The sequence below is a fragment of the Lycium barbarum genome, chromosome 10 (genome assembly GCF_019175385.1).
Source record: "Lycium barbarum isolate Lr01 chromosome 10, ASM1917538v2, whole genome shotgun sequence".
NCBI lineage: Eukaryota > Viridiplantae > Streptophyta > Magnoliopsida > Solanales > Solanaceae > Lycium > Lycium barbarum.
The window spans coordinates 43,763,435-43,788,085 of NC_083346.1; the positions used below are offsets into that span (position 1 = coordinate 43,763,435).

General features: G+C 36.9%; 1 protein-coding gene across 4 annotated transcripts; it reads right to left on the reverse strand.

The window, feature by feature from the left end:
• Nucleotides 1–1,465: 1,465 nt before the first annotated feature.
• Nucleotides 1,466–20,924, reverse strand: LOC132615373 (regulator of nonsense transcripts UPF2). 4 transcript variants are annotated; one of them, XM_060329978.1, is made up of 19 exons: nt 20,745–20,924; nt 19,804–19,916; nt 19,284–19,379; nt 19,036–19,123; nt 18,198–18,400; nt 16,636–16,980; nt 15,905–16,009; nt 15,516–15,643; nt 13,564–13,740; nt 12,553–12,634; nt 11,521–11,835; nt 11,208–11,405; nt 11,006–11,107; nt 9,846–10,097; nt 9,549–9,767; nt 5,633–5,803; nt 4,775–4,960; nt 2,974–3,438; nt 1,466–2,636 (listed from the first exon to the last, which is right to left on the reverse strand). In XM_060329978.1, exons 3-19 carry the CDS (start codon nt 19,344–19,346, stop codon nt 2,142–2,144), a joined length of 3,594 nt encoding a protein of 1,197 aa, XP_060185961.1. In that variant the 5' UTR covers nt 19,347–19,379; nt 19,804–19,916; nt 20,745–20,924; the 3' UTR covers nt 1,466–2,141. The 4 variants fall into 4 exon arrangements, with proteins under 4 accessions (XP_060185961.1, XP_060185962.1, XP_060185963.1 ...); XM_060329979.1 differs by lacking the exon at nt 19,804–19,916 and adding an exon at nt 20,186–20,293; XM_060329980.1 differs by lacking the exon at nt 19,804–19,916 and having other exon boundaries at nt 19,284–19,373.
• Between the last annotated feature and the right edge of the window lie 3,727 nt (nt 20,925–24,651).

Below are 24,651 nucleotides of genomic sequence, written 5' to 3' on the forward strand. Positions count from 1 at the left end.
TCGGATTTAAATGAAGCGAGTTTTAAAATGAAATCGCGTTATGTTGGGAATTTCCGTTAAGACGGGGGTATATTTGAAAACTTTAATGAAGGAAGGGGTATTTTTCACCGAAATTTGTAATAGAGGATATTTTTAACTCTTTTTCTAAAATAGAGGGGCATTTTTTACCCTTTTCCCTAAAAAGAATCAAAGAAATTAAAGAGTTACTGATCACCTGTCAAACTTCAGACATACATCATCTGTGATTAGACAAACTTAACTTCAAACATATAATGTATGAAGTTCAAAGTGCTCAAGCAATATGCTAACCTCAGAGTCACAGATATACATGTTTGAAGGTAAGCTTTGGCGAGCCTTTGGCTCGTGTGTATGAAGTTTTTGAAATTTAAGAATAGTAAACCTGAAATTGATTTTGAAGTGGCTAATTTTACAAAACTTTATAAACTTCATCTATTCTTTAAACATGTTGTTGTTCTCTATTTTTTAAACATGGGTCCAAAAGCGGCTATCTGTGCACTCCATCATATAATTCAATTAAGCGATTTTTTAGTTTGGCGTTTATAAATTTGAAAGAAATATAGACTAGTCGTTAATAAACGTAGGCCAGCTGCTTTTTTCTTAATTTCTCCCGTGGAAAACGAAAACCTATGCTTGGAGGTGAAAATTTGGTAAGCTGGCAATTGTCAAAATTCAAATTTGAAAATTGGTAATACAACATAGTAAGTTATAAATGAGTTTCTCCAAGTATGAATATGATATCCAAAAACTCGATCACTCTAAGCATCATAATCATTTGACAAAACAAAGTTCAAAATTGATAAATTAAATAAAAACATTGAACTCTAAAATTAGTAACGCGTGAAATATACGATTGTTTGATCTTAACCAAATTGTTCGCATTAGCTGAATAATGGAGTAGTACTTGAATTATAGGAGATGGCGCTGGATCATGATAAAAGAATTCTTCCTACGTAAGCAAATTAATGTGAATGATGATGCATTGAGATTGCAGTTATTTCCCTTTTTTGGAGGGGCCATGCCTTTAGAGTGGCTTTGATGGTCTCCTATTCATTCAATCTGAACATGAAATGAGTTGACGGCTAGCGAAGTGCTTCCCTCCAGAAAGAAGAACCCAGGTGGCTGATGCAGAGCATGATGTACGATTGGGGGAACTCAGTAGTTTTGTTTAATTCCTATATATATACATTAAAAATCACCATATATATCTATAACATTGGGATAAAATCCTACTCCAAACGTTCTATAGAAGCTTGGATGTGGTAAGAACAGCTGCTCTACTCCAAGTTCCCAAGCTAAAAAAAAGTCAGGTGAAGCCTCCCCCGCCCTGCCCCGTTAGTCATCTCTAGACATGAGCACTACATCCATGGATGACTTCCATTTCCATTCGTTTCTACACCGAGATTAGAACGGTTAATAATATAGGTCCAGGTACTTGTTACATGGCTTTGACTGCTAAAGCTACAGATTCTTTGAAATCGAAACCATTTAGGTCAAATTAGCTAATTGAGCCAGATATGTATTACAAGCCAGTCAGCTATGAAGAAGAGTAACTCATTCCCTTTCTTGAAAAAACAAAATGGGGGGAAAGTAAAATGTTAATCCCCTATACACAAGTGTCAAGAGATGAACTTGCCATTAATCAACAATTACAAGCCAGCCAAACTCCATAAACCCAGGCAGCTTTCAAGTGCCCATATATTCAGCAGCAACTATAATGGCAGAGTCAGATATCATCTGCTTCAGAACAACAGTCGGTGAAACTACGCATGAAACATACGTTCCTCTCTGCCGTTACATGCTATTGGCTATTTCTTAGTATACTCACAGAATATACACGTACAGCAAGTCATTTGCTAGGTTAGAACCTTGACACAATGGAAGAGGTGGCACCAACTCATATACGCACCATCCCGCATTCATAGATATCTTCCAAGGTGCTATAATTTTCAGGAGGCAATCATGGGCATGCTAATGCCAGTCCAAGAGAAACCACCACCCTCATTTGGAAGTCCAAGTGGCATATGCTATAAATTGAACCTTCTTTTCCATTTCCAAAAAAAAATATGTACGGTGATAGAGCTATGAAGAAGCCATTGCCATACCATAACATGAGCTTGAATTCATCTTCTTCTGCCATAATAAAGCCCACCACCTGAATGATACAGATAGCGATGACGTGATCCACTGCCCCGACCAGGTGCATCCCATGTGTTTCCCCTATGAGCAACCCTGCTTCCACTGCTTTGTGTCCAGCTTGGTGGCTGGTTCCCTAACCCATTAAGCTCTTCCTCCTCTCTATCATTGTACTCCAGAACCAGCCTCTTGATGTCTTGCTTTTCTTCAAGCTCAGCTGCTTCTTTCTGTTTTGTGCTCTGAATGAGGGAGCAATCACGAGGAATGAGCATTTTCTTTGTCTGTTGCTTACTACCTCGCTTCACGAGAACCTTCACTGGAACCTCCTTACTTCCACCGGCCCCTTCATCCAATGTCTCATCACCACTCTCCCCTTCAACCCCACGATGATCCTTGGTTGGCCCCTCAAAAATATTCATTGGTATCGTCATGTTTAGTGTAGGCCTTCCCCGTAATTCCAATTTTCTTGAATCCAAACTTTCCTGTGAACTCATGTAACAATAACTGTTAGTAGAAAGGGGACAACTTTTCATGTGTAAATTATAAAGAAAAGAGTTGCTAATATTGCAACCAAAACTCCCAAGCATAAGATCTCTTCAATCAGCATTTAATTTTTTTAATATTTTATCAAAATGATTCCCTGCCTTCTAATTTCTACGGGGGAGGGGGGCAGGTAATTCTGCTGGCTTTAAATTGAAAAGTTCAGTCAGAACCCAATAGGTGTGTGTGTGTGTGTGTTTTTTTTTTTTTTTTTTTTGGGTGGGTGGGGGGGGGGGGGGGGGGGGGGGCTTTGTGGAGAGACCAGAGTCCTATACTTGCCTGCATCAGAGCCCGAAGCTCTCTCTCAAATTCTGCTTCCTCCAGAGGATCAACCTCTGCAACCTTTGACCTGACATGTACTTTATCCTCCTCATCAGAACCAGGTCCATCACCCTCATCAGATTCATCCTCAGTGTCACCCCTATCATCCCGATTCCAATCATCTGTCTCTTCATCATCATCATGACCTGCATGCTCAATGGTTTCACTCTCTGAATCACTTTCAGTCTCCATAATCTCTTCATGCAGTCCATTTTCCTCAATGCCATTTGCAAGGCTTTGCCCATTTACAGACATTCCAGAGGTAGTCCTGCTGGGAATTTTCTCCGTCTCAGAGTGCTTCTCATTGTTGGCTTTTTCAGATGTAACTATGCGCTCATGTTCCTCAAGGTCAACCAAAGCAGCATTGACTTCCTCAATTGATGCATATCTCGTCATGTTAGGACGTAATTCGGCAAATAAGTCCTGGAAAACATTGAACACAATTCGAGAAAGATTTCCATGAATGAGAAGGGTCAATTCTTGTGGAACATAACCCATAGAATGGCCATCATAAATTAAAGCAAAGACAAACCATCATAAATTAAAGCAAAGACAACTAACAAAGTCACGCCCGAAATTTCAAGAGTTTGCACTCCAATGTTTATAGTGAAAAAAACACATTAATCTCCAGTAACAAGGAATTCATAGGAAGAAACCCTAAACGTTAAGACAATATCTAATTTCACAGAACATTCAAAAAATTATTATTGCAAGCACCTATCTAGCTATAGGCTTATCTCCATTTTTTGGTCCAGCATTTACTAGTTCGAGGAACTGCATTTCTAGAAAATAAAGGCCAGATCAAAGGAGCATTTGCTAAAAGAAGACTATAAATTTCCACGCCGGTACTTCGGCTGCACAAATTTTTACCCCTAAAGTAGCAAAATACAATTGTTTCTTTCTTTCCTTCCTTTTATTTTCCCTTTTTTTCCGGGGTCAAAATATTTGCGTGTTGCAACTTTCAGGTCCTCCTGATTTGTTGGACCAGGTGATGATATTGCTTCACTCCAGAGCAACCTACATTAATAGTCTGGACTCTGGACTAACCTCATAAGTGTTGAGCATGCACGGACTTTAAAAGAGCCTTTTTTAATGACAAATAAGTCCGTCCGCAGCCAACCCTCTGTGCCAACCGCAACCTTCGAAACTCGGGGATGATGGGCCTGCCCCTCTACCCTTGTCCACTTAAACACTGGAATTAGTTCTTTTGGCGCAGGGCTCAAACTAGTGACCTAGGCACAAGTCCCTCAATCTTCGCCAATTGAGCTTACCCTGGGGGGCTTTGAAAGAGCGCATTTACATTGCCACTTACATGTAAAACTGTTTGTGCATTTAATAATAAAGGTAACCACTAGTAAGCTCAGGCAATATAAACTAATGTTTTCACATAGGACATTACAGATTAAACCCCTTCCTAAATCCTACCATTGCAAAGAAAGATAATATCACAAAATCAAACAACGAAAGAAACTGATTGAAGCAAAGAGCATATATGACATCTGAGCTTCGTGCGCATAACAGTTTTGTATGCGAATAAGAAGGCAGTGTTCATATTTTCAGCCAGGAATGGATGTATCCGCTTATAGTTCTCAAAACTGTTCTACCTAATTACATCTTTGGCTCCCAATTACGCGGAACAACTTCTAATATACTTTTTATAATGTTTATAGGGCAAAAAGTAGGTCACATTTCTTCGTTTTTAATGATGAGTTTTTGACAGGCATGTATAGAGAAGGATAGAGAATCTAAAGGAACCGACCTGCAAGTCAAACTCTATATCCAGGGGGAGTACACCTTTGTTCAATATGTATCTCTGGAAATGTATTAGGAACCGGTCAAGTTTTCGCTTTGATGAACCTCGATCAAAGTAGTGCCCACAGGTTTCAAGTAGTGTAATAACCATCCTGATGCGGAAACAATCCTCGGGAGGATCCAATACATCTTGCTGTGGGGAAAAAGAGAGACTTGCATCAGATGGCAGTAAATGGTTCTCTCGAATAAGACATTAAACTAGGAATAAATCATTTGAATTTCATCTAAAATGTACATAGTGGAGCTAGATCTATGACATAAAAAAAGCCACCACAATCCCAGCTATGACATTCTTTTCTTTAGATAACCAAGAAATCCCCGAGGCCACCCGTATTCAAGCAATGACAAGATATTACTAACTTAAATTTAATAGAGTGGCATGAGTGGAAATCCTGAATATTGAAGTTCAAGCATAATATTTTAAGAGCATGAAGCCTATTCATTACATGCTACGTATCAATAACAATGTGAAAGAATAAGATAATCACATGCCATTATTGCCAGATTTCCTTTCATAAGGATAGCCATAGTAATGCCCCTTCAGGAATAAGTTGTCAACCATGAGGTTCGTAAAACTAATTACAATAGCCAACAAAATAAGCTTATTAAAACCACAGTTGGAAAAACTTTATGTTCAATTTTATTATATCAGTTCTCCGTAGCTTATAACCAGTTAGGGAAGGACAACAGGTCTTGTAATGCCACATTCTCCTGAAACAGCCATGCTAACAAAGACTGTTTTCCAAAATTAAGTAATACCTAACGCATATATGCAACTGAAGATTGGTTAAAAGGAGATCCATACCTCTGATGTTCCATGGCCAAAAACGAGAATCAAATAGAGCGTGTCAAATATCACAGAGGAATCAACAAGTTCATAGTTATACAACTCCCCTAGGAAACGCATGTGAGCAATACGTCTTTGCTGCATCCCATAGTCATTCAACTCTAGTCCCACCCTGATCTCCTCCAGAACCTACAGAAGGTACAAAGTCCAAATTTTCAATTGCAAAAGCGACATCAAGTGTATGATACAATTAAATCATATATATTGGTTGAATAAAGCATAATAAACATAGAGGAACCATAGAGCAGACCGTAAACAGTTTGGGATTAGGCCTATTTGATTTATTTTTATTTTTTATTAGGCCTATTTGATTGATAAACTGATATAGTGGTTAAAGATGCATAAGCCTTTCACACTAGTAGAACAATGTCACGAGGTATTTTGTGGTTATTTACAAAGCGTGATGAGGAAAAAGAGAGAAAATAAACAAGGAAACTCAGTAAGATCTAAATTTGTTTATGGCACATAAATGTGGTTCAAAAATTAAAAAGGGCGGGTCAGATTAGGATGTTTTAGAGGTGTCAATCAGGTGGGTTGGGTCAAATTAGACGGCTTATTGATGTCATAACAGTCTTCCTAGTCTAAGAGCAGACTGAAATTGGAAGTTCAACTCAAACGTGAAGGAAAGTGCTTCTACTGTCTCTTTTTTGATAAGATGTGCCTCGACTCTCTATGAGCCCTCCATAAAGTAGTACATCACCAGCCTTCCCTTAGTTATTCTCCTTAGGACCCAACCCGCCCAACTTGACTCAATACAAATTCCAAGTTCTCCGTTTGCTGTTTTAATGCACTAAAAGCAAAACAAGAATTAACAAATCCCGATATTTAACATGATATACTGGGTCTATCGGAAACAGCCTCTCCACCTTCCAAGGTAGGGGTAAGGTCTGCGTACACTCTACCCTCCCAAGACCCCACTTGTGGGAATATACTGGGTATGTTGTTGATATTTAACGTGATAAGACAGCTTACGCATTCTATGCTATTTCCAGTTCCTATCTTCTAAGTTTGTTATTTAACAGCTATAATTTTGGTTTAACAACACAATTTATGCAATAAAAATAAATTTTGGTTCAATTAATTAATAAATAAGTCTTAGATAGATAGATGCGCTCATAGAGTACCAAAATATAAATTTTTTGAAATAGTGACAAACAGAAGGTACTAGTCAGACGTAATTACATTTTTCAGAAATTAAATTCCATTGTTAATAGTATACTATAGAATTTATTATGAGAGAAGTGTTAAATACTGTTTAAAAATTTGTTCATCCCTACGCTAACATTTAAGTGAACATATAAAATTTCAAGATTCTTTATTTTTAGATTTCATTTTAAACATTGCGAACTTTAATTTTTAATTAGAACTTTTTATTCTTATTTATACTTTTTTCTTTTTCCTGGCGGCGGTGGTTCTTTCCAGGATGGGGAGAATTCGATCTATAATACTCTAGATAATACTAAAATGACGCAATTGACAAGTTATTCTCGACCAATGGCCATCATACTTCTCATATTTCCAGAGCAGGTCACGTGGGACATTTTGTTTCAAATCAACAAAGAAGAGGTATTGTAACTCTAGGATTCTTTGTTAAACCCGTTGGGTTACAGTACCTTGATCCATTGTAGCCCAGCTTATCTATGGGTCATTTGGTTAAACCCATATGCTTTTTAGTTAATGGCCATCAGCTGAATCTAAGACATCACAATAGTATCTTGATGATGAAATGGGTGTGGAGGTTTTCTGCAAGTTGTAATCAGTAAGAAAATTTTGGCCTCCAGGGCTGCTGGATCACAAACCAGCAACTACTTCAGATGGTGTTTGTGTGTGGAAAATCAGATCATTATGGGCTTATGGCACAAGTTTGCAAGTACTGTTGGGTTTCAAGTGAGTGATGGAAGGAAAATTGCCTTCTGGCAAGACGGATAGGTCAAACCCCTTTAAAAGACTCATTTCTGGACCTTTATAGACTTACTTTGCTGCCTGGGCCGAGTTTGGCCACCAACAGGCAACAGGGAACATGAAGGTTGGAATTTCTACTTTAGAAGACTCTTGAATGACTGGGAAATGGGAAGGCTTGCTGATTTTTGGGTGTACTAGAGAGCCTTTTCAAGGTCTGGGCAATAACAACTCTGACAAGCTAATTTGGGGAAGATTCATAGTAAGGACAACTTCACAGTAAAGTCATGTTACTTCCACTTGAATTCTGGTGAGCAAATCTGGAAAACAAAGGCACCTCACAAAGTGGCTTCTTCCACTTGGTTGGTAGCCAGAGAGGCTTGTTTAACACAGGAAAATCTCCAAAAAAGAGGATTTCAGTTGTGCTCTAGAGGTTATCTATGTGGAAACAAGCCTCTGAGTATCAATAATTTATTTTTGCAGAGTCATCTTACAGACCAGCTATCGCTACCTCTTTCATAATAGGGTGGGACTAAAATGGAGCATGCCAGGGTGTGAACTTGTGAGCTACTGAAATGTTGGAGCATCAGAGGCAAGAGTTCCAATCAAAGGATATGGTGGCAAACCATTCCGGCTTGCATATGGGGGACAGTTGGGAGGGAGCAAAATGCTAGGAGTTTTTTTTTTTATAACCGTGGTGTCCGGTACAGCTTGTGCGCACCTCGACTAATTCAAGGGGATACCTACCACCTCCCACCAGCAACAGGTATCAGAGTTCCACCAAGGCTAGAACAGATAGGAAGAAATCACCTAGTGTTTTGTCTCTGCTGGGATTTGAACCTGAGACCTCATGGTGCTCAAAGCACTTCATTGACCACTAGGCCACACCCTTGGGTGCGAAATGCTAGGAGTTTTTAAGATAAAGGAAACTGTATTCAGAAGATTAATAAGACGAACTGTTTACTTTTGCCTCATTTTTGGTGTAAACAGAATTTTGTAAATGATGCTGAAGCCGTGATAGAACTCATAGAATCCCTTTAAGAATAGAAGGGATACACTTTACCCTTTCTCAAAAAAAGGAAAAAAATAGGCATCCCTGCTGTCTCCTTCACCACGGAAATCTGGTGACATTAAGTCAACAACCACCACCAGGGATGATACTATAACTCCGTCACAGCTGCTAGCTCCCCCATAATTTATCTTTTTCTTCCCTCATATTAGGCCCATAAACACCCAGTAAAGTCCAAGTGAAATAATTATCAGAGTTGAGGAAAAGAGCAGCTAGAGAACGCGAGCCACATTATCTAATTTAAAACTGAATCTTCCCTCATATTAGGCCATAACACACAACAAAAAAAAAACAATCAATAAGTGAATGATACATTAATTAAACTTTTTCCAATATTATTTGTACAATTTAAATAATAGTACATATAGGAAAAGTATTAAAAAAAAAATGAAGATACCTAATTGCTTTTGGGGATAAAAAAAAATTAACTTCATTAATTGTAATTATATAAAAACACAACAAAATATCTTCAATTTTAAATAAATAAAAAGGCATTGGTTCCTTCATCAAAAAATAAAGAAGCATTGGTTCAACTATAGGTCAGAATTTGCTTATGTTGTGATAAGCAATTAATATTAACGCAAATTTTGTAGCTGCAGATATATCCCCTTTTGCCAATTCTATTACATTCTACAAAAGAAATGCACAATTAAGATGAAATTATTCGTTACTCTTTTCTGAAGATAGTAGTAAGAGATAGCTATTCTCCTACCTACAGTTTTCACCTTTTGTCTTCTTCGCCATGTTGGTTTTACGTTTTTTTGTTTTCTAAATTTCTTTCTTCGGTTATACATTGCTACAGTTAATGTGATGCTAAAGGAGCTGGGAATAAGGTCAACGGTCAACGCATTGTATATGTGGAAAGCAGTGCAAGTGACAGATATTTGTGCATTGAAAGGGACAAACCTCATCAACAACGGCAACGGAAAAATCATCATGATAGCGACTTAAACCAGCAGTGAGTGATGCAATCAAATGAATCTGACCATACTTGCCCCTGTGAACCTTCATGAAGCACTTCAAAAGGTATGCCTCACATTCACTCCAAGGAAGCTTACGAAGCTGTCTGAGCACATGCTCTATTGAAGACTTGTCAAGATCCGAAAAGAGCAATTTTCTTATGTACTGCATAATCCACAGCATATAAATTTACATTCTGTAGTTTCCAGTTTATAAACCACAGAAGCTGCAAATTGCATGTACCTGATGCAGAGGAGGCCGAACTTTAGACACTCGTGCAGATCTTTCTGGTGGCTTGCATAAGTAATATGCATTCTCCACTAAGGTGATGTGGCGAGGATCCAAATTTTTGACATTCTTCAGACGCATCAATATTTCTAACATGTTTGCCATGCGTATTGTAGTTTCAGGAGATCGGTAGAGAAAACGCCCACATGTCTCGAGAAGATTGCAAGCAACATCAATATTGTGATGACTGAAATCATCTAAACAAGCCTGAGGATAAAGAAAGCAGCAGCATCAACCCAAACCTAATACTTACTAGCCCTAAAGAATATAACTTCTAATCTACAAACTTTGCGACAACTAAAGGCACTAAACACATTTGAAGCCCTTAGCATGCGAAACTGTTGGTCGTAGATTGGTCATCTATCTTCAGTAGGGACCTTAATCTCTTAAAGAGTAGGGGTTGCTAGAGAACAGATCTTACCAGTTTTATCAAAAGTGAAAAGTGCAAAAAAGCTCTAAGGTCGGTTGGCGCTTTAAGCACAAAGCGCAAATAAAGCATGGGCTTTAATGAAAAATGGTGGTGCAATAGTGCAAAAACACAAATATATATGTTTTTAGTCCAAGACTATTAACGATAGGCTTGAACAACAAATATATGGACAGAGGACTTGTAAAAACATTACGATAAAGTGAAATATCAATTATCTAGTGTCACCTCTTCAAGAGAGGCTCATTGGCAAGGAAAAGTATGTCTTAGAGCCTTGATGATGACACTTAAAAGCACATAAAATGAGGTGAGCGCTCAACATGTTTTGAGCCACGCTTCAGGGCTTAAACGCGCTTTAAGCGAGCCTTTGACACCAATGGAGCTTACTGCCCTGTCAAACTATAAGTCTGTTTGTAATCACGACAATTGTCATAATCCAGGCCAATGCTGCTGATGCATCCACGAACTTATTTGTTCTCTGGGTAGTGGAGATAGACTTATTTTCTTGAATTGTTCAATGAGCTTTTCAAGATAAGCATTGTATTTCAGAAGTTTGGTGGCTATGTGCTACAGGAGAGGGGATCCCAAACTAAGGTCTTTGTTTTGTCAAAATAGATTAGGACAAGGAGGCTAAGTCATCCCTCCTCAATTTACCACTAAGAATATACTGTAAGCTTACTCTTCATACCTTCAGACAACTGAAAACAAGGCCAGGTGGTGCAATTCTAAATTTGCAGAGCTCTCCAATGAAACGAATATTCCTTATTTTTGTTTCTATATTCATTTGATCCTGCAAAGCAGACACAATTAAAATAAACAGAAAATGTTTGCTTCTGATTGATGGTATCCTTTAAGTCAATGGATAACTGCATACAATAGGCTACACTTACCTTCTTATTTATCAAAAAGTTGAACTCCTCTTCCAACAACTGTAAAAGCATGGAAGACACATCCTTCATGCAAGTTGACAGAGTGGCAACCATGCGTGAGTAGTACGGCAACAACTCTAGTGATGTCCTGGGGACATTGAACAATGCCCTAACAAGCTTTTTCCTACTGGACTTGGAATTCAGATAGCAAAACTCCACCTGTAAAATAAATATTAGGCACAGAAGTACAAATTACAAATGAAGCCACAAATAATGAAATCTTAAACAGGGACCAGGATAGCAAATATTTGAAGCTTTAAGTCGGTGCTATTACTGTCAACTGGTCAATCAAATCACGGCTAACACAACCGGGCAGCCGCTGAAGCAGACTATCTAGATTAGCTCCTTCAACACCTTTTGCTTTCTCCTTATCACCTTCCCCTTTTCTTTCAGCTTCCTTTTCTCTTGCTTTTTCCTTATCAGGCTCTTTATCCTTCTCTTTTGATTTTTCCTTGGTCTTCTCTTTATCCTTCTCATCTCTATCCTTGCCTTTATCATGTCTGTCCTCCTGTACAGCTCCACCATCTGCAGCACCTTCTGCAGTCTCTTGTGCAGCAGTCTGAGTTTCATCTGCATCAGGTGCTGAATCCTTCACCAGGAAGACAAAAAGCATCGTGTCAACAATACAAGATATCATATAATCACTAAGCAAAGAACGATCAGAGTGACCCTGCAGCATCAGTGGCATAGCAGGAGCACAAAATAAAGTTGTACTTGTACTTTGTCTGAAAGATATCCAACGGCTGTCGATAGGCTCAAAAAGTAGTATTTCATAACAAATATGTTCTTTGACAAATTAGTGTTTAATAACGTCTATTTGTTTCTTGATAGGTAGTGTTTAATAACATGTATGTGACAGGGAAAACCGTAATATCCACCTTCCTTATTGCCAAAACACAACAAACATGGCAAAGGAGTCAAACTTTAGGAAGTTACAGACTTCCCATCCTCTTAGACTCCTAATTCCGCGAGCAACATTAAGAAAAGAACATAAACAAAATACCTTGTTGTCGCTCAGAACAAAGAACAAGCGAATGCCAGCCATGACCTCTTGTGATTGAACATATTCATAAGAACAAACCCTTAAAGATTGGTAATCATGAAAATATAAAAATATTCAAGTGTCTATTCATTGTTGTAAACCCATTCCTCCGACGCTTTCTTTCAGAATAAATTTGATAAATATATCCCATAAAGTTAACTTGAATATTCCTTGAGCTAAGAGTGATGATAGTTCCTGTTATAACATCAGACGCCAGAGGGGAAGTAAAAGAGATAAGGTACATGAAGACACCTAAATTCTTACAATTGAATGCTCTTGCACCTTCGCAGGTTGTTCACTCAACTTCGGTTCTGCTTCTCCGAGCAATACAGCTGGAACAAATGCTCTGCGAAAGGGAACTTGTTAACTTATGAATACATGTTGCTATTACTAGACATTCTGATGAAAGATGAAGAATGTCAAGAAATTCAAGAAAATCAAGAAACACAAGACTGAAATTCAAGAAAAAGAAAAGTCGAAGAAGCTCAAGTTTGAAGATTATTTCCCATTCTTGTTTCTTGAATCCTTTTCTAAATAGGTTTCTTATTTCTTGATTTATATTATAGTAGGATTTAATTTCCTATCATTAGTAGGATCTTTATCCTAGTTCTAGTAGGATTCTAGTTTTCTTTGTTCTTTTCCTTATAGAATAGGCATTTTACTTTCCTTGTTTTTAGCTATTTCCTTTCTAGAGTAGAATAGGGATTTGTAGCCATAAAAAAAGAGACCCTAGGCCTATATAAAGGGTTCTCATGACTTGTAAATATACTATTCACGTTTTTAGCATAAACCTAAGTTTTGTAATAGAGTTATTTTCTCTATTTCTTGTTCTTTATCCTTGTTTTTGGTTCCAAGCAAGGTGGTGATAGTCTTTATCTTGTTTTCAATAGCATGTGGTGTTTCTTTATCACGTAAGTTGATTTCAAGTGGTGACTTAGGAACTTTATTTGTTCTTGATCATTCAAGAACGCGTTTCTTGACTAAAATTCGTTCTAGTTCATATCCAGAACCCTAATTTTCTTTCCATCATTCCGCCTTCAATACTTACTTGATTTAAACCATTCAATAGTTATTTTTATAGTTCAAATCGTTATCTTTCTCCTCGTCTTGAAATCACATAATTTCGAGAAGTATAGCCCGATTTACGTCCGTTTCTTGAATTCTGCCCATCAATCGCTTCAAGAATAAGATCCTGGTCAATTGGTTCTTTGTTAACTCGAAGAATCACATCACATTCCAAAAACAACTCTTCAAAGTATCCTGATGAAAGATAACCTGAGATCTGGAAGACCCTCATAGAAAGCCCTTGTATCTTCATCATCCCACAGGGCCTCAAGGACAGAAGAATCTTTACTGCCACCAGGGGATGATGTATCCTCCCCCGAGGTTACCCTGGTTGTATGGCCATCCTCAGGCATCACCGGAGGTTGCATGTCAAGTGCTTCGGTCAATCTGCAATACATGAATGCAATAGATTAGTGTCTAAATGTAAAAAACAGGAAATATAAAGATTTTCTGGAATTAAAGAAAGGTACAAAACTAAACAGGCGAAGAGACAGTTCAGAACTTTAGAACAAATTCTTAGTCAAAACCCACAAACACAGCTTCAAGGCATATAATGAAATGAGTCATGTAGGAAGAAAAAGTACCAGCCAGTAAATGTAGCATGTACTGTGTAGGCATGGTTAAAAGTAGTTAACCCCACTCAGACCCTAGTGAGAGAAGATTATTTGCCTAGTACCTTTACTTGTCATAATTTCAGTTTTCACTGATTGCAATAGCTGGTTAGCAAAAGATGCTACGACATGAGACATATGCCTCTATTTTTATTTTATTTTTTGATGACAAGGGAACCTGCAGCCGCCACCCTTCGGGTGCGCACAAGTAAACCCCGCTCCTACGGTATAGCCCTTAAACCACACAGAAGAGATAACCCGCACTAGGCAAGCCCCGTGCGACAAGCTCGACCCAGAAAGCAAATCCCCTGCTGTTGTAGGCAGGGGGTTTCGAACCAGAGACCTCCTTTATGGAAGCCCCGTGCTCAACCAACTGAGCCACCCTTGCGGGTCATATGCCTCTTATTCTGGGTTAGAAAAGAGGCTTCTGTATCAATTTGGTTGTTGCTGGACACATAATCATCACAATAGATAAAAGAGTTCAGATATACAGCTGATGGATTCATATCGCACATATAAGCAGAGTCTCATGTATGAGTTCAAAATCCATTCCCCCGTACTAGGGTGAAGGACATGCACAGAGATTTCAGACCAAGGGAAGTATAGGGAATTCCCAGCTTCAACCTGTTTTGCAACTTATGCTAACTGTAGAGTCATTCACATTCAAGTAAAGTGCTCTTAACCATTGTATTCTTTTATCAGGTGTAGAAGTGCTCGAAACCATTATCCCAGACCCGGAAAGAATAAAAAGTTGGTAACATTAGGAGGGTGCTCCAGAATATATAGTTGATGAGATTGTCTGCTCATCCGTCCTTATTTTCTACTTTATTATCCTGGCCTTAATTATCTATCCATGTCATGTTCAATTTTATAAAAAATAGGAATTTAGTTACTCATAAATCTTTCAGCCAATCTGTATTCTGGGGTAAGTAGTCAAAAACTAGCCGTCTACCCTAGGCCCCTTAATTTTGTCTCATGTCTCCCACAAGAACTTTATAACCCACCTTCATCAAAATCATATGCAAATTCTAGTCAGGAAGCTGTTTGAGGGAGATAACTAGGACAAGAATACTTATGCATGCCTTCAGGACCATCATCATTGGGTGTTATCAAAAGACAGCATGCAGTCCAGCTTTCTCTAGTCTACAGGAACAGGAAAGATCTTATCTATAATTTGCTGAATGATAAGAAGTTCAAACAGTAAAAAAGAGCTTACAGTCTCTGGTTCAAGCACAGCCAACACTCAAACTTGCATGCGAGAGGAATTATACTAGCCTATTATCTCTAGCAACTAACGTGTGAAACATCATTCAGGGGTGGTTAACACCATTGACTAAGAGATTGGCTTAGAGTCGAGGGATCTGTAAATTACAGAGCTCGACTGAACAAGTAAAGATACAACTATTTCTTGCAAGCATGGAGCTGAGAATCTGAACGCTCGTAGAAGTCAATACTCTCCTCACCTGCCTTTTAGGGTAAAAAAGGAGTAAGCACTTGAAATTCATCTCCCATGACATCAGACAGTACATCAATAAATATATAGACACTTACCCTGAGATGCCACGATACAGCTGATCATAAGCTTTCCGCAGCTTTTCATACGCAGAAGCATTCTCCTCATTCAGTTCACCTTTGGCAGATAAAATCTTCTCATTTTCATGCTCCATTTGCCGAAGTGACTTTAATTTGGTGTCAAAAAGAAAAGTATCATCAGTCATCACAATTATCAAAGGGACAATTGTGTGAATCTAGAAGCTTTCGGGAAAGCAGCATAGAAAAAGAAGATTCCGTGTACAAGCGCTTCTAAAGATGGCTCAAGAATGGTATACTTATTAAAGGCACCAAAAACTGAGGAAGAGAAGACTGGATCACACTAATAATCCAGCACCTTCCCATCTAGATTCAAAGTCTTCCGATTTTAAGAGAGAAAAGAGCCTTACAGCATGCTCTGACTGAAGAAGTTCTACAGCCGCATCATAATATGTTTGGAATGCCTTTCTAAAGAACCTTTTCTGATCAGTTGTCACATTAAGGGCCTTGAAAAGCTGCAATAGTGGGCAACGTTACAAGAAGTTATGAACATGGAGAAACATTAGCAGACTGTAATGAGGCATTAAACAAAGAAACACATTAACAACATCAAGCGCTAGCAAGTTACAACTCATCAGAAACTTCTATTCTGAAGTCAAACTGTAATTCCAAAACAAATTGGCTTAAAAGAGGCGAGTCAGCATCCCAACCAAAACTTGTGTCATGTCATTGACTGGCAATCCATCTACTTCAACAACCTTTCACACCTTCCACAGACAACAATCAAGCCATGCTCAAAATGGTCTCTGCACTATGAATGGCATATATCCCAAGGAACTATCCAACTACCAGAGTCTTTGGCAGCAGATAAAGACTTCATAAGGACAAAATGGTAAAATCAACCAATATACGGAAGCGCTGAACTAACAGAAAATAAGGGTTTATGAAACCGTATATTCAGTACAGTAATAGACTACAGAGAGATATTTTGAAGTATGGTCCTTTACCTGAGTTAAGAATCATAGAGAAAAAATACTGATGTGTCATAAGTAGCAGAGAGCTAGCTAGTTCTAATACTAACTTTTCAACATTACAAATTTTGCTCGAGAAGGGAGGAAGAAAGGAAAGGGAGGTGTTGTACCTCTTCACGAATATCTTGCCCAGCCAATGGAAGCCCAAGAAGGTATCTTCCTTGTCGAGCAAAGCTAGCAAGGAGTGACAAATTAGTCTGAGTTGCATCACGGTCCTTCAAATGTTCAACACTGGTGAGGTCCTTAACAATATTCACAAAGATGCCAGTATCGTCAACAACTCCAACAAAGTAAAGTTCCATAAGAAGTTTTAAAGTGCTACGCTTTTTCATAGCCCTCGCATTCCTGTCCACATCTACATCCTCTGCAGCTTTTCCAGGAAAGAAGACTTTCACAAGTCCTTGAACAAGACTTGGTGAGAAGTCTTTGTACCGCTGATGAAGCAAAGAACAGATCTGGGCCAGGAAGAAGATACATTAATAGAAATAGCAAACAGTGTATGTACAAAAGAGAAACATAAAGCTTATACTTCACCCTGTTTATTTATATTAGACGCTTGTCTTAGGCAAGAACGTAAGAAGTCCTTTTTTACAAGATTCTAAAGAGAGAATATGTGCTAATTAAGAACCACGCAGCCAAATACATGTCCCCTAAAGCATATATCACCTCTATGTTGCCATGCCATGTGGGATACAATTTTGAGTAAGTCAGCTAAGAAGCTTACTCTAATATGACTTTCTACCGCCAGACACAAAATGAGATATGGTGTGTGTATTCATATTCGCTCTTAGGACATAAGTAAGCTAAAGATTCCTTCCGGCTCATTCCATTAGGATTCTATACAAAAGTCAGTTATACAAGAACGTTAGGAGGGTCTACTATATGATATTTACCAAAAGCTAGCCTCCATGGTTGTACGTCCTATGTACGGGTAAAAGTAGTTGGTACAATAGAGTATTGATACCCGCAAATACTGAGTAATGTTTCAGACTTTTTACCACAAAAAGCATACAGACAATGAACTGAATGACAACAATCTAGATTCCCAAGAATGAAGAGGCCAGGTACAAAAGAAAAGATGGTCTGAAGTCTGAATATAAAAACTCAGTTCGTCATCAGCTATAGGGAGCACATCCCAACAGAGAAGAAGCTGAGTCTCACCAAAGAGAAATTGCAGAAGTTAATGGAAAGTGAAAATTCCTGGTCTCGCTTCTGGACAGCAATTAACAGCAAAAAACAAAGGTGAAGTTTGAGGGTTCAATCATCTCACTCTTTTGAGTAATTCTCGTTAAATCACAATTTTCCTACGGAGATTTAATAAACCCTAATCTTCAATTTGACAAAGTTCTCCTTCAATTCTTGTCAAACTATTGACAAATTCCAGCACCATAAGTACCGTTGGTGACCAACTTTTGGCCATTCTCAGCAAATACCATCGTTACCACAGTCAGCAGGGCACAACAAGATTTCGGAATACAGTCACCCTAAAGCTATTATAGTTTTATTTGCCCACACTTCTTGCATTTTACGATCCAGTGTAGTATGAAGTTTAAAACAATGTTTATTGTAGGCAATTACCTAACAATTCCAGCAACCGCAAGGCAAAGCAAACTTGTTAGAAAAAGTAAACTGTTGACAATTAAATTAAATCAGAGATCAATCAAGTAGCTACCTGCACTGCAGCTTGTATGTCTGTGGACCGAAGCTTTGCATCACAAATAGCAGTCACTGCTTCACTTACAAACTTGCTTAAGTTGACACTGCGCAACTCTTCCATCAAACCTTCTCGCTGCTCTTCATTAATCTGTTTTAGTTTTTTAATAACTGCAGTATTGCGCTTAATACTAGAATCCAACGTCCTGAGAAAGCCAGTGTCTGAAATTGAAAAAAAATCAGCAGCTCAGCCTCAACCAAACTGCACCATATGTTCAACAGGGAATATACATATTCCATACGAAACCAAGTTTCCAAACTTCTGAATAGCTACATATGTGCTAACAAGAGCTAAAATAGGAGTAGAGAAAATATACAGTCATTGACCTTGAGAAAGAATCACCTCTTAGAAAACCAACTAGAGGGGGGAAAAATTGAATCAAAAATAACATAAGTTACTAAAACCACTTATATACTTGTTACCACCTATTACCATGAAAGAAAAACATATAGAATATGTATGAACGGAAGTGTAATTTAAAACTATTTTAGTATATAAACTATTTAATCCTGGGATCAAACTTCTGAGGCCACTAACAAAGTAATATAGCAAATCAAATAGTAACTTTTATCTGGTTATTCCCACTTGACATGTAACTTCCAATAAGGATAAAAGATTGTATCGTCAATATTCAGAGTTAACTAATTGTTACATGTCAATTCTCATGTTTACCGCTTACAAGTTCATGAAAACTGCAAAGAAGGAAAAGGAAATGAGGAATGGAAGGAAAAAGAAATGGAGTGAGGAAAAATAATGGAAGAAATGATTTCACAAATAATACTACACTCAAAGCAACCTGGCCGTTCTGGATTCAGATTAGTCTGCCTAAGAACCATCTTTGCCTCAACAGATTTCTTGAATTCCTCATGACGAGCCACAGCTTCCTGCATGAAGATACCAACATAAATAATTGTAGAACAACTTAAATTCAGGAAGAAAAGGCAGGAAACACTACAAATGTTATTGGAACTTCATCAAAGCTGTTGATTAACTATTTTACCAAAGAAAAATAAGAAAATCTTCTCTTGAAAATAATGCCATTACCTCATCTTCATGTTTTTCCAGGTGTTCCGCTCCAACCCGACATTCATCCTCAGGATGTTCCATCTTTTTGTCTATACAACCGGCTCCAGTCTTTAGCTATTCAGGAAATATTTAATTAGCAGGAATATTGACGATCACGTTCTCTTTATTTATAACAATCGTGGTAGACCAAAAAATATTGTTACAGATATTGAACACCTTCTGTATTTGACATTAACTGAAGAGCCCTACAGGACAGACGTTTACCAGAAAAGAACTTTTTTTTTTATCTTTATCGAAAAGAACCTTTTATTTATAAAAGAACTTCAAGTTAATCAAACGTGGAAACTTAAGATAGTTAGAACTGAGAATAAACAAAGAAGAGTTTTGGCTTGTATGTTAATTTTGAGTCCCAAGTTAGAAGAGGTCAATGGTTCTATTCTACTTAACCACAATTTTCACCAAAAAAAGAAGAAGGTTAGAGCTTAGAATTGAAGCCCATTCAAAAGAATTTACAAATTACTAGGAAATTGTGACTTACCTGACAACTGAGAATTCATAATACAACAAGTGTAATCCCACAAGAGGGTAGAGTGTACACACACCTTACCTCTACCTTGGGAGGTAGAGAGGCTGTTTCCGAAAGACCCCCGGCTCAAGAAAAAAAATATGACAAAAAGGGTTAGATAAGAATAGACGAAAGTAAAGAAGCGATGGCAAAAATACTATAGATAAGCAGTATGAAGAAAAGTAACAGTAACTGCAGCAAACTAATACGATAAACGAAGTACAAGAGACAGCAAATAATCGAAGGGCAGAAAACTACAAAAATAATACTATGCCTACTAGTATGGAAGGATACACGAGACAACGCTCTGCTACCTACTAACTTTCTACCCTAATCCGCGTCCTCCACAACATACCTTTATTGGCTTTCTTTTTCTTCTCGGAGGGTCTATCGGAAACCTTTTGGGAATACACTGGGTATGTTGCTGTTGTTGTTCTTTTCTTCTCTATTTTATTTTTTCCTCCTTTAGAGAAATTTACAAAAATTAATTTCACAAAAGCAAAAGGAAGAGTCAGACACCATGACAAAACTGGAGTCATTATCGCATTGAAAAATATTAAAAGAAGAAAAAAATATTATGAGTATATCCTTCCTTTTATGCAGTAAGAGCAAACACAAAGCATTGCAACCCAGTTCACAATTACAAAAATCAATCGCAAAATGGTTTTTTTAATCTTAAACGGAAACTCCATTTCGCTACAGAAGAAATGGACACAAGCGAGTAATAAAAGAAATTAAGAAATAATAGAAAATTGGCCGAGTCATCTCAAATAACCTACTCCGGTAACACATGAAATTAGCCAATCAATCAAAATTAGGGTACGAAACAAATTAAGAGTGATTCACCAACGAGGATCAAAATAAATGAGTTAAATTTAGAGATTTGATATTACGAGTCGAAAATTGGGGCTTACCGTTGGTCGAAGAAGGAAAAAATTAAGAGCTAGCAAATCACCAAAATGTAGTAATAGTAGTTTTTAAAGTTGAATGGAGGGTTCGCTATTGTTCTTCTACTCTTTTATATTATGCAGCAAATAAAATCCCGGTACTGGGACAAGAAGACCAGGATGCTTTCTTTGAGCTCTTATAAACTTCCTCAACGAATACACATGGAAATTCTTTTTTTTTTTTTTTTCTACTTTTCCCCTTTCCTCTTTTTTCATTTTCTTTTTAAATCCTTTTTTTTTCTTTAAAAAATTATTTTTGGATAAACATACTTCATTTATACCAAGTGGTAACCGGTAGGGCTCGGCGATCGAACCGTCGGATTGGATATGAAAATTTTAGTTTGGATTTTTTATTTTCGGATTAAAGAAATTACAATCCAAATAAGTTCGGATCGGATTTGATTTTTTAAGTTTGGTTTCAAGTTAATCGGTTTGAATATTTCGGATTTTCAGTTTTGACTTTTCAGCCTTTAAGGCAGACTTATTAAGAATGAAATTCATGTGTCCCAATAGAGAAGTTACAGGTCTAAGCATAATGTGAAACCATATATATGGATTCAGCAAAGAGTTGTTACCACTAAACCAAAAGGTATCCAGTCACATTAATTCAGTTCTACATTATTTCCTCTGTATCATTAGAAGCTACCTTATTCTAAAGTAGTAAAGTAAACTCCAGCTTTGCAAGCTATATTATATTTAATTTGGTAGAAAAATTTATATTGGACTTAATATTATGATGGCTAGAGTCGTACCGTACTAATCTATTGGACCTTTAAAATAATTAGTAGGGCACATATAATATGGGTAGAGCCAAATCTAAGGTATAAAAAATTCAATTTTCGAATATCTGAAAATTCAAAGTACTAAATCCAATATCCAATCCGAAATCCAAAAATTTTAAAAATAAAATCCGAATTCTAATTTGTAATCCAAAAAATCCAAACCAAATATCCAAAAAAATTAAATTTCGATTTGAATTTCAGGTTGGCCCAAACTATGCCCACCCCTGGTAACCGGTAAGTTATTGCCATTTGATCTAGAGGTCACAAGTTCCAAGCCATGGAAACAGCCTCTAGCAGAAATGCAAGGTAAGCGTACAATAGACCCTTGTGGTCTGGCCCTTTCCCGAATCCCGCACATAGCGGGAGCTTAGTGTACCGGATTACCCTTGATACTTCATTTATACCAAAAAAGTGATATTTACAACTCCAAATAGGTGCAGATTTCCTATTTCCTAAATATAAGTGAACAGTATTACTTACAAAAGAGTATAACTTATTATAATTCAATGTCTATTCTGTCGTCTAACTTTCTAGCTATCACACAATACAAAAATTCACCTGGCACTGCAGAAGATTTTACATAAGAAATATTATACAATTCAAGGATAATGGCAACACATTATAGTTTAAATATTAAACTAATAAAATGTTGGTATTAACTCTATATAATATACGGAAAAAAAGCCCATAGATGTTGTCGCTAGTACTTTAACACAAATATGCCCTTATCATCCGATACTTAATCCAAATTTATTCTTATTTTAACGACAGTCATCAATTAACCTAATTATTATATGATTAATAAGCGAAAAAAGGGCCAAATATGTTTTCAAAGTATGCAAAATTGAGTAAACATATCCCTAGTCAATAATATTCATGAATAATACTCAATCAAATCCGAGTTTCTCACATTTAACCAAGTTAAAAAAAATTAGTTTTTTGGCAAATTTCCTCCCAAATAAGATAAGGGCATAACTGTGCTAAAGTATATTCACTCAACTTCCACTCTATTTGAATTATTATTACATAATGTTTATTGTTTTAATGGATACAACGTGTAGATAGATTGTATCGTTTTCCATCCTTACATAATGTTAGACATCAGCAATTTGAAGGATAAATCGATAAAAAAAAATGTAAGGCACAGGCAGAACTATTATAAAAAGGTTGAGTAAAGAATAAAATAGGATGATTAGATAAAAATAAAGATAAAATAAGTTTTTTTTAAAAAAGACAATAACGTGATCACACCAAATCGATCGTTACACAAAATTAGATTTTCCATCGTTACATGACGACACAATACAATAAAATTTAAGTAACAATAAAAGCAAACATTATATCTAAACTAGCAATACAATACAATATAATGCAATGGGTAACAACCATCCAAACATAGTGTTCACATAATCTAAGGTATACTAGATTGTTTGTGCCTGTGCAAGGCACGAGCATCCGTTACTACTGAGGCCTAAATAAAGGAGACATGATTAAACTAATATTATCATGACATGCTTCATAAATTACACTCATTTGAGGAACAAAGTTATAGAAGGAGTTTGCATGAAAGGAAAAACAGAGAGATAGTTTGTGGAACAAAGTTACATAGGTAGCTTGCTAGAAAGGCAAAAGTAGAAGGATTGTAGGTGCTCCAACATCTGTATGAGATTGACCTGGAATCTAAATTCTGGCAGCTGAACAAAAGTATGTTCTTGCAAGATGAAATACTTCCAAGACCTGGAAAGAAATTAAAGGAATAAACTTACACAATCCAGTAGATAGCAAAGTAATATTATAAACATAAAGATAACTTAATGACTCTTGCTTTGCTTACTGTCACAAAGAATAGAACAAACAATGAAGCACATAATATGAACTTCAGGTGGTACAAATAGGTACAGTTGTTTTTCATAGTGAAGAAAGAACTGGACATGGTACCACAACATGCTAATTCAAATGGTTGTTGGACATGCCTTGGTATGAAGAAACATTGTTCTTACTTTAGCACATAGATATTACAATTAGACAAATCTTTTGATACGCAAGAACTGAAACAAATCTACATTATTTGCATTAGAAAATAAGGTAATAATCATAGCATAAACTGAACAGTTGTGAAACTGTTACAATTTTCATCTTAGCCTGAGAACCAACACATGAATGTGATTTGAATCACCACAAGAACTTGGTAATATGATATTTTTAGCCCATTGACTTATTAATTTTCAAACAAACAAAAGAATACCTTTTCAAGAAATGATTTTAAGGATGAGCATACAACTCTACATGTTTTACAGAAAATTAAAATCAGCTAAGAACTTGGGGAAAAAATTGGGATTTAAGCTTAATCTTAATCCTTTTGAACTGTAAAACTTAACAATGTGCAGTAAACTTCACCAACACTTAGAATCCTTGCAACCTATTGTTAAAGTAGGAAAACCTTATAATATGCACAACATACTCAAGAAACAAGTGTAATCATTATTGTTGCTAAACTTTTAATGTTTTAAAACCAATGCAATAAACCACTGCTTCGTTACTCTATCCAATCTTCTAATATCACATATTAAAGTGCAATGCATATACCCGCACATATACGAATCGTAGCACACAACACCCGGTGTTTCAAAATCATTGTTGCTATCCTTTGAAGTAATTACCAGAAAACTTCTCTTACAATATATATTTTTAGGAATTAATAGTTGTGACTTAAAAAGTAAAGCAGGAGTTTGTATTCTAGAACGGTATCCTGTTCCCTCCCTCGACTGACAAAGTATGTTAATGTAATGTTAGATTTTAATTCAACCAATCATTCTGGAAAGAAGAAGGGTTGTCTCTACCGAAGCCATCTCACAATATATTCTACTTGATGTCGTTGTAGAAGTGCTGCTTAATGTTAAGCATATAACATTAGAACAAAAAAGTGAAGAAATTACCTTAGTATTTTTCTTTCTTGTTCGTAGTAATGATGCCAACTGGTGTAACAATTGAATTGTCTTCATCCTTATTTTGCAGTTATGCGAAGAAGTTGCTTCTGGCCCTAAAAGATTTGTCTTTCATTGATTAAGAAAATGTCTTACGTAAGTTATAGA

What these genes read in the sequence shown, in the direction of transcription:
- LOC132615373 (XM_060329980.1), bottom strand. Translation starts at nt 19,346, where the DNA reads ATGGAACATCCTGAGGATGAATGTCGGGTTGGAGCGGAACACCTGGAA. An exon ending in TCTGAATCCAGAACGGCCAG is followed by an intron (nt 18,401 to 19,035) that starts GTTGCTTTGAGT and finishes TTTCAATTTCAG; the next exon opens with ACACTGGCTTTCTCAGGACG. An exon ending in ACTTTTTGATAAATAAGAAG is followed by an intron (nt 11,108 to 11,207) that starts GTAAGTGTAGCC and finishes TCTGCTTTGCAG; the next exon opens with GATCAAATGAATATAGAAAC.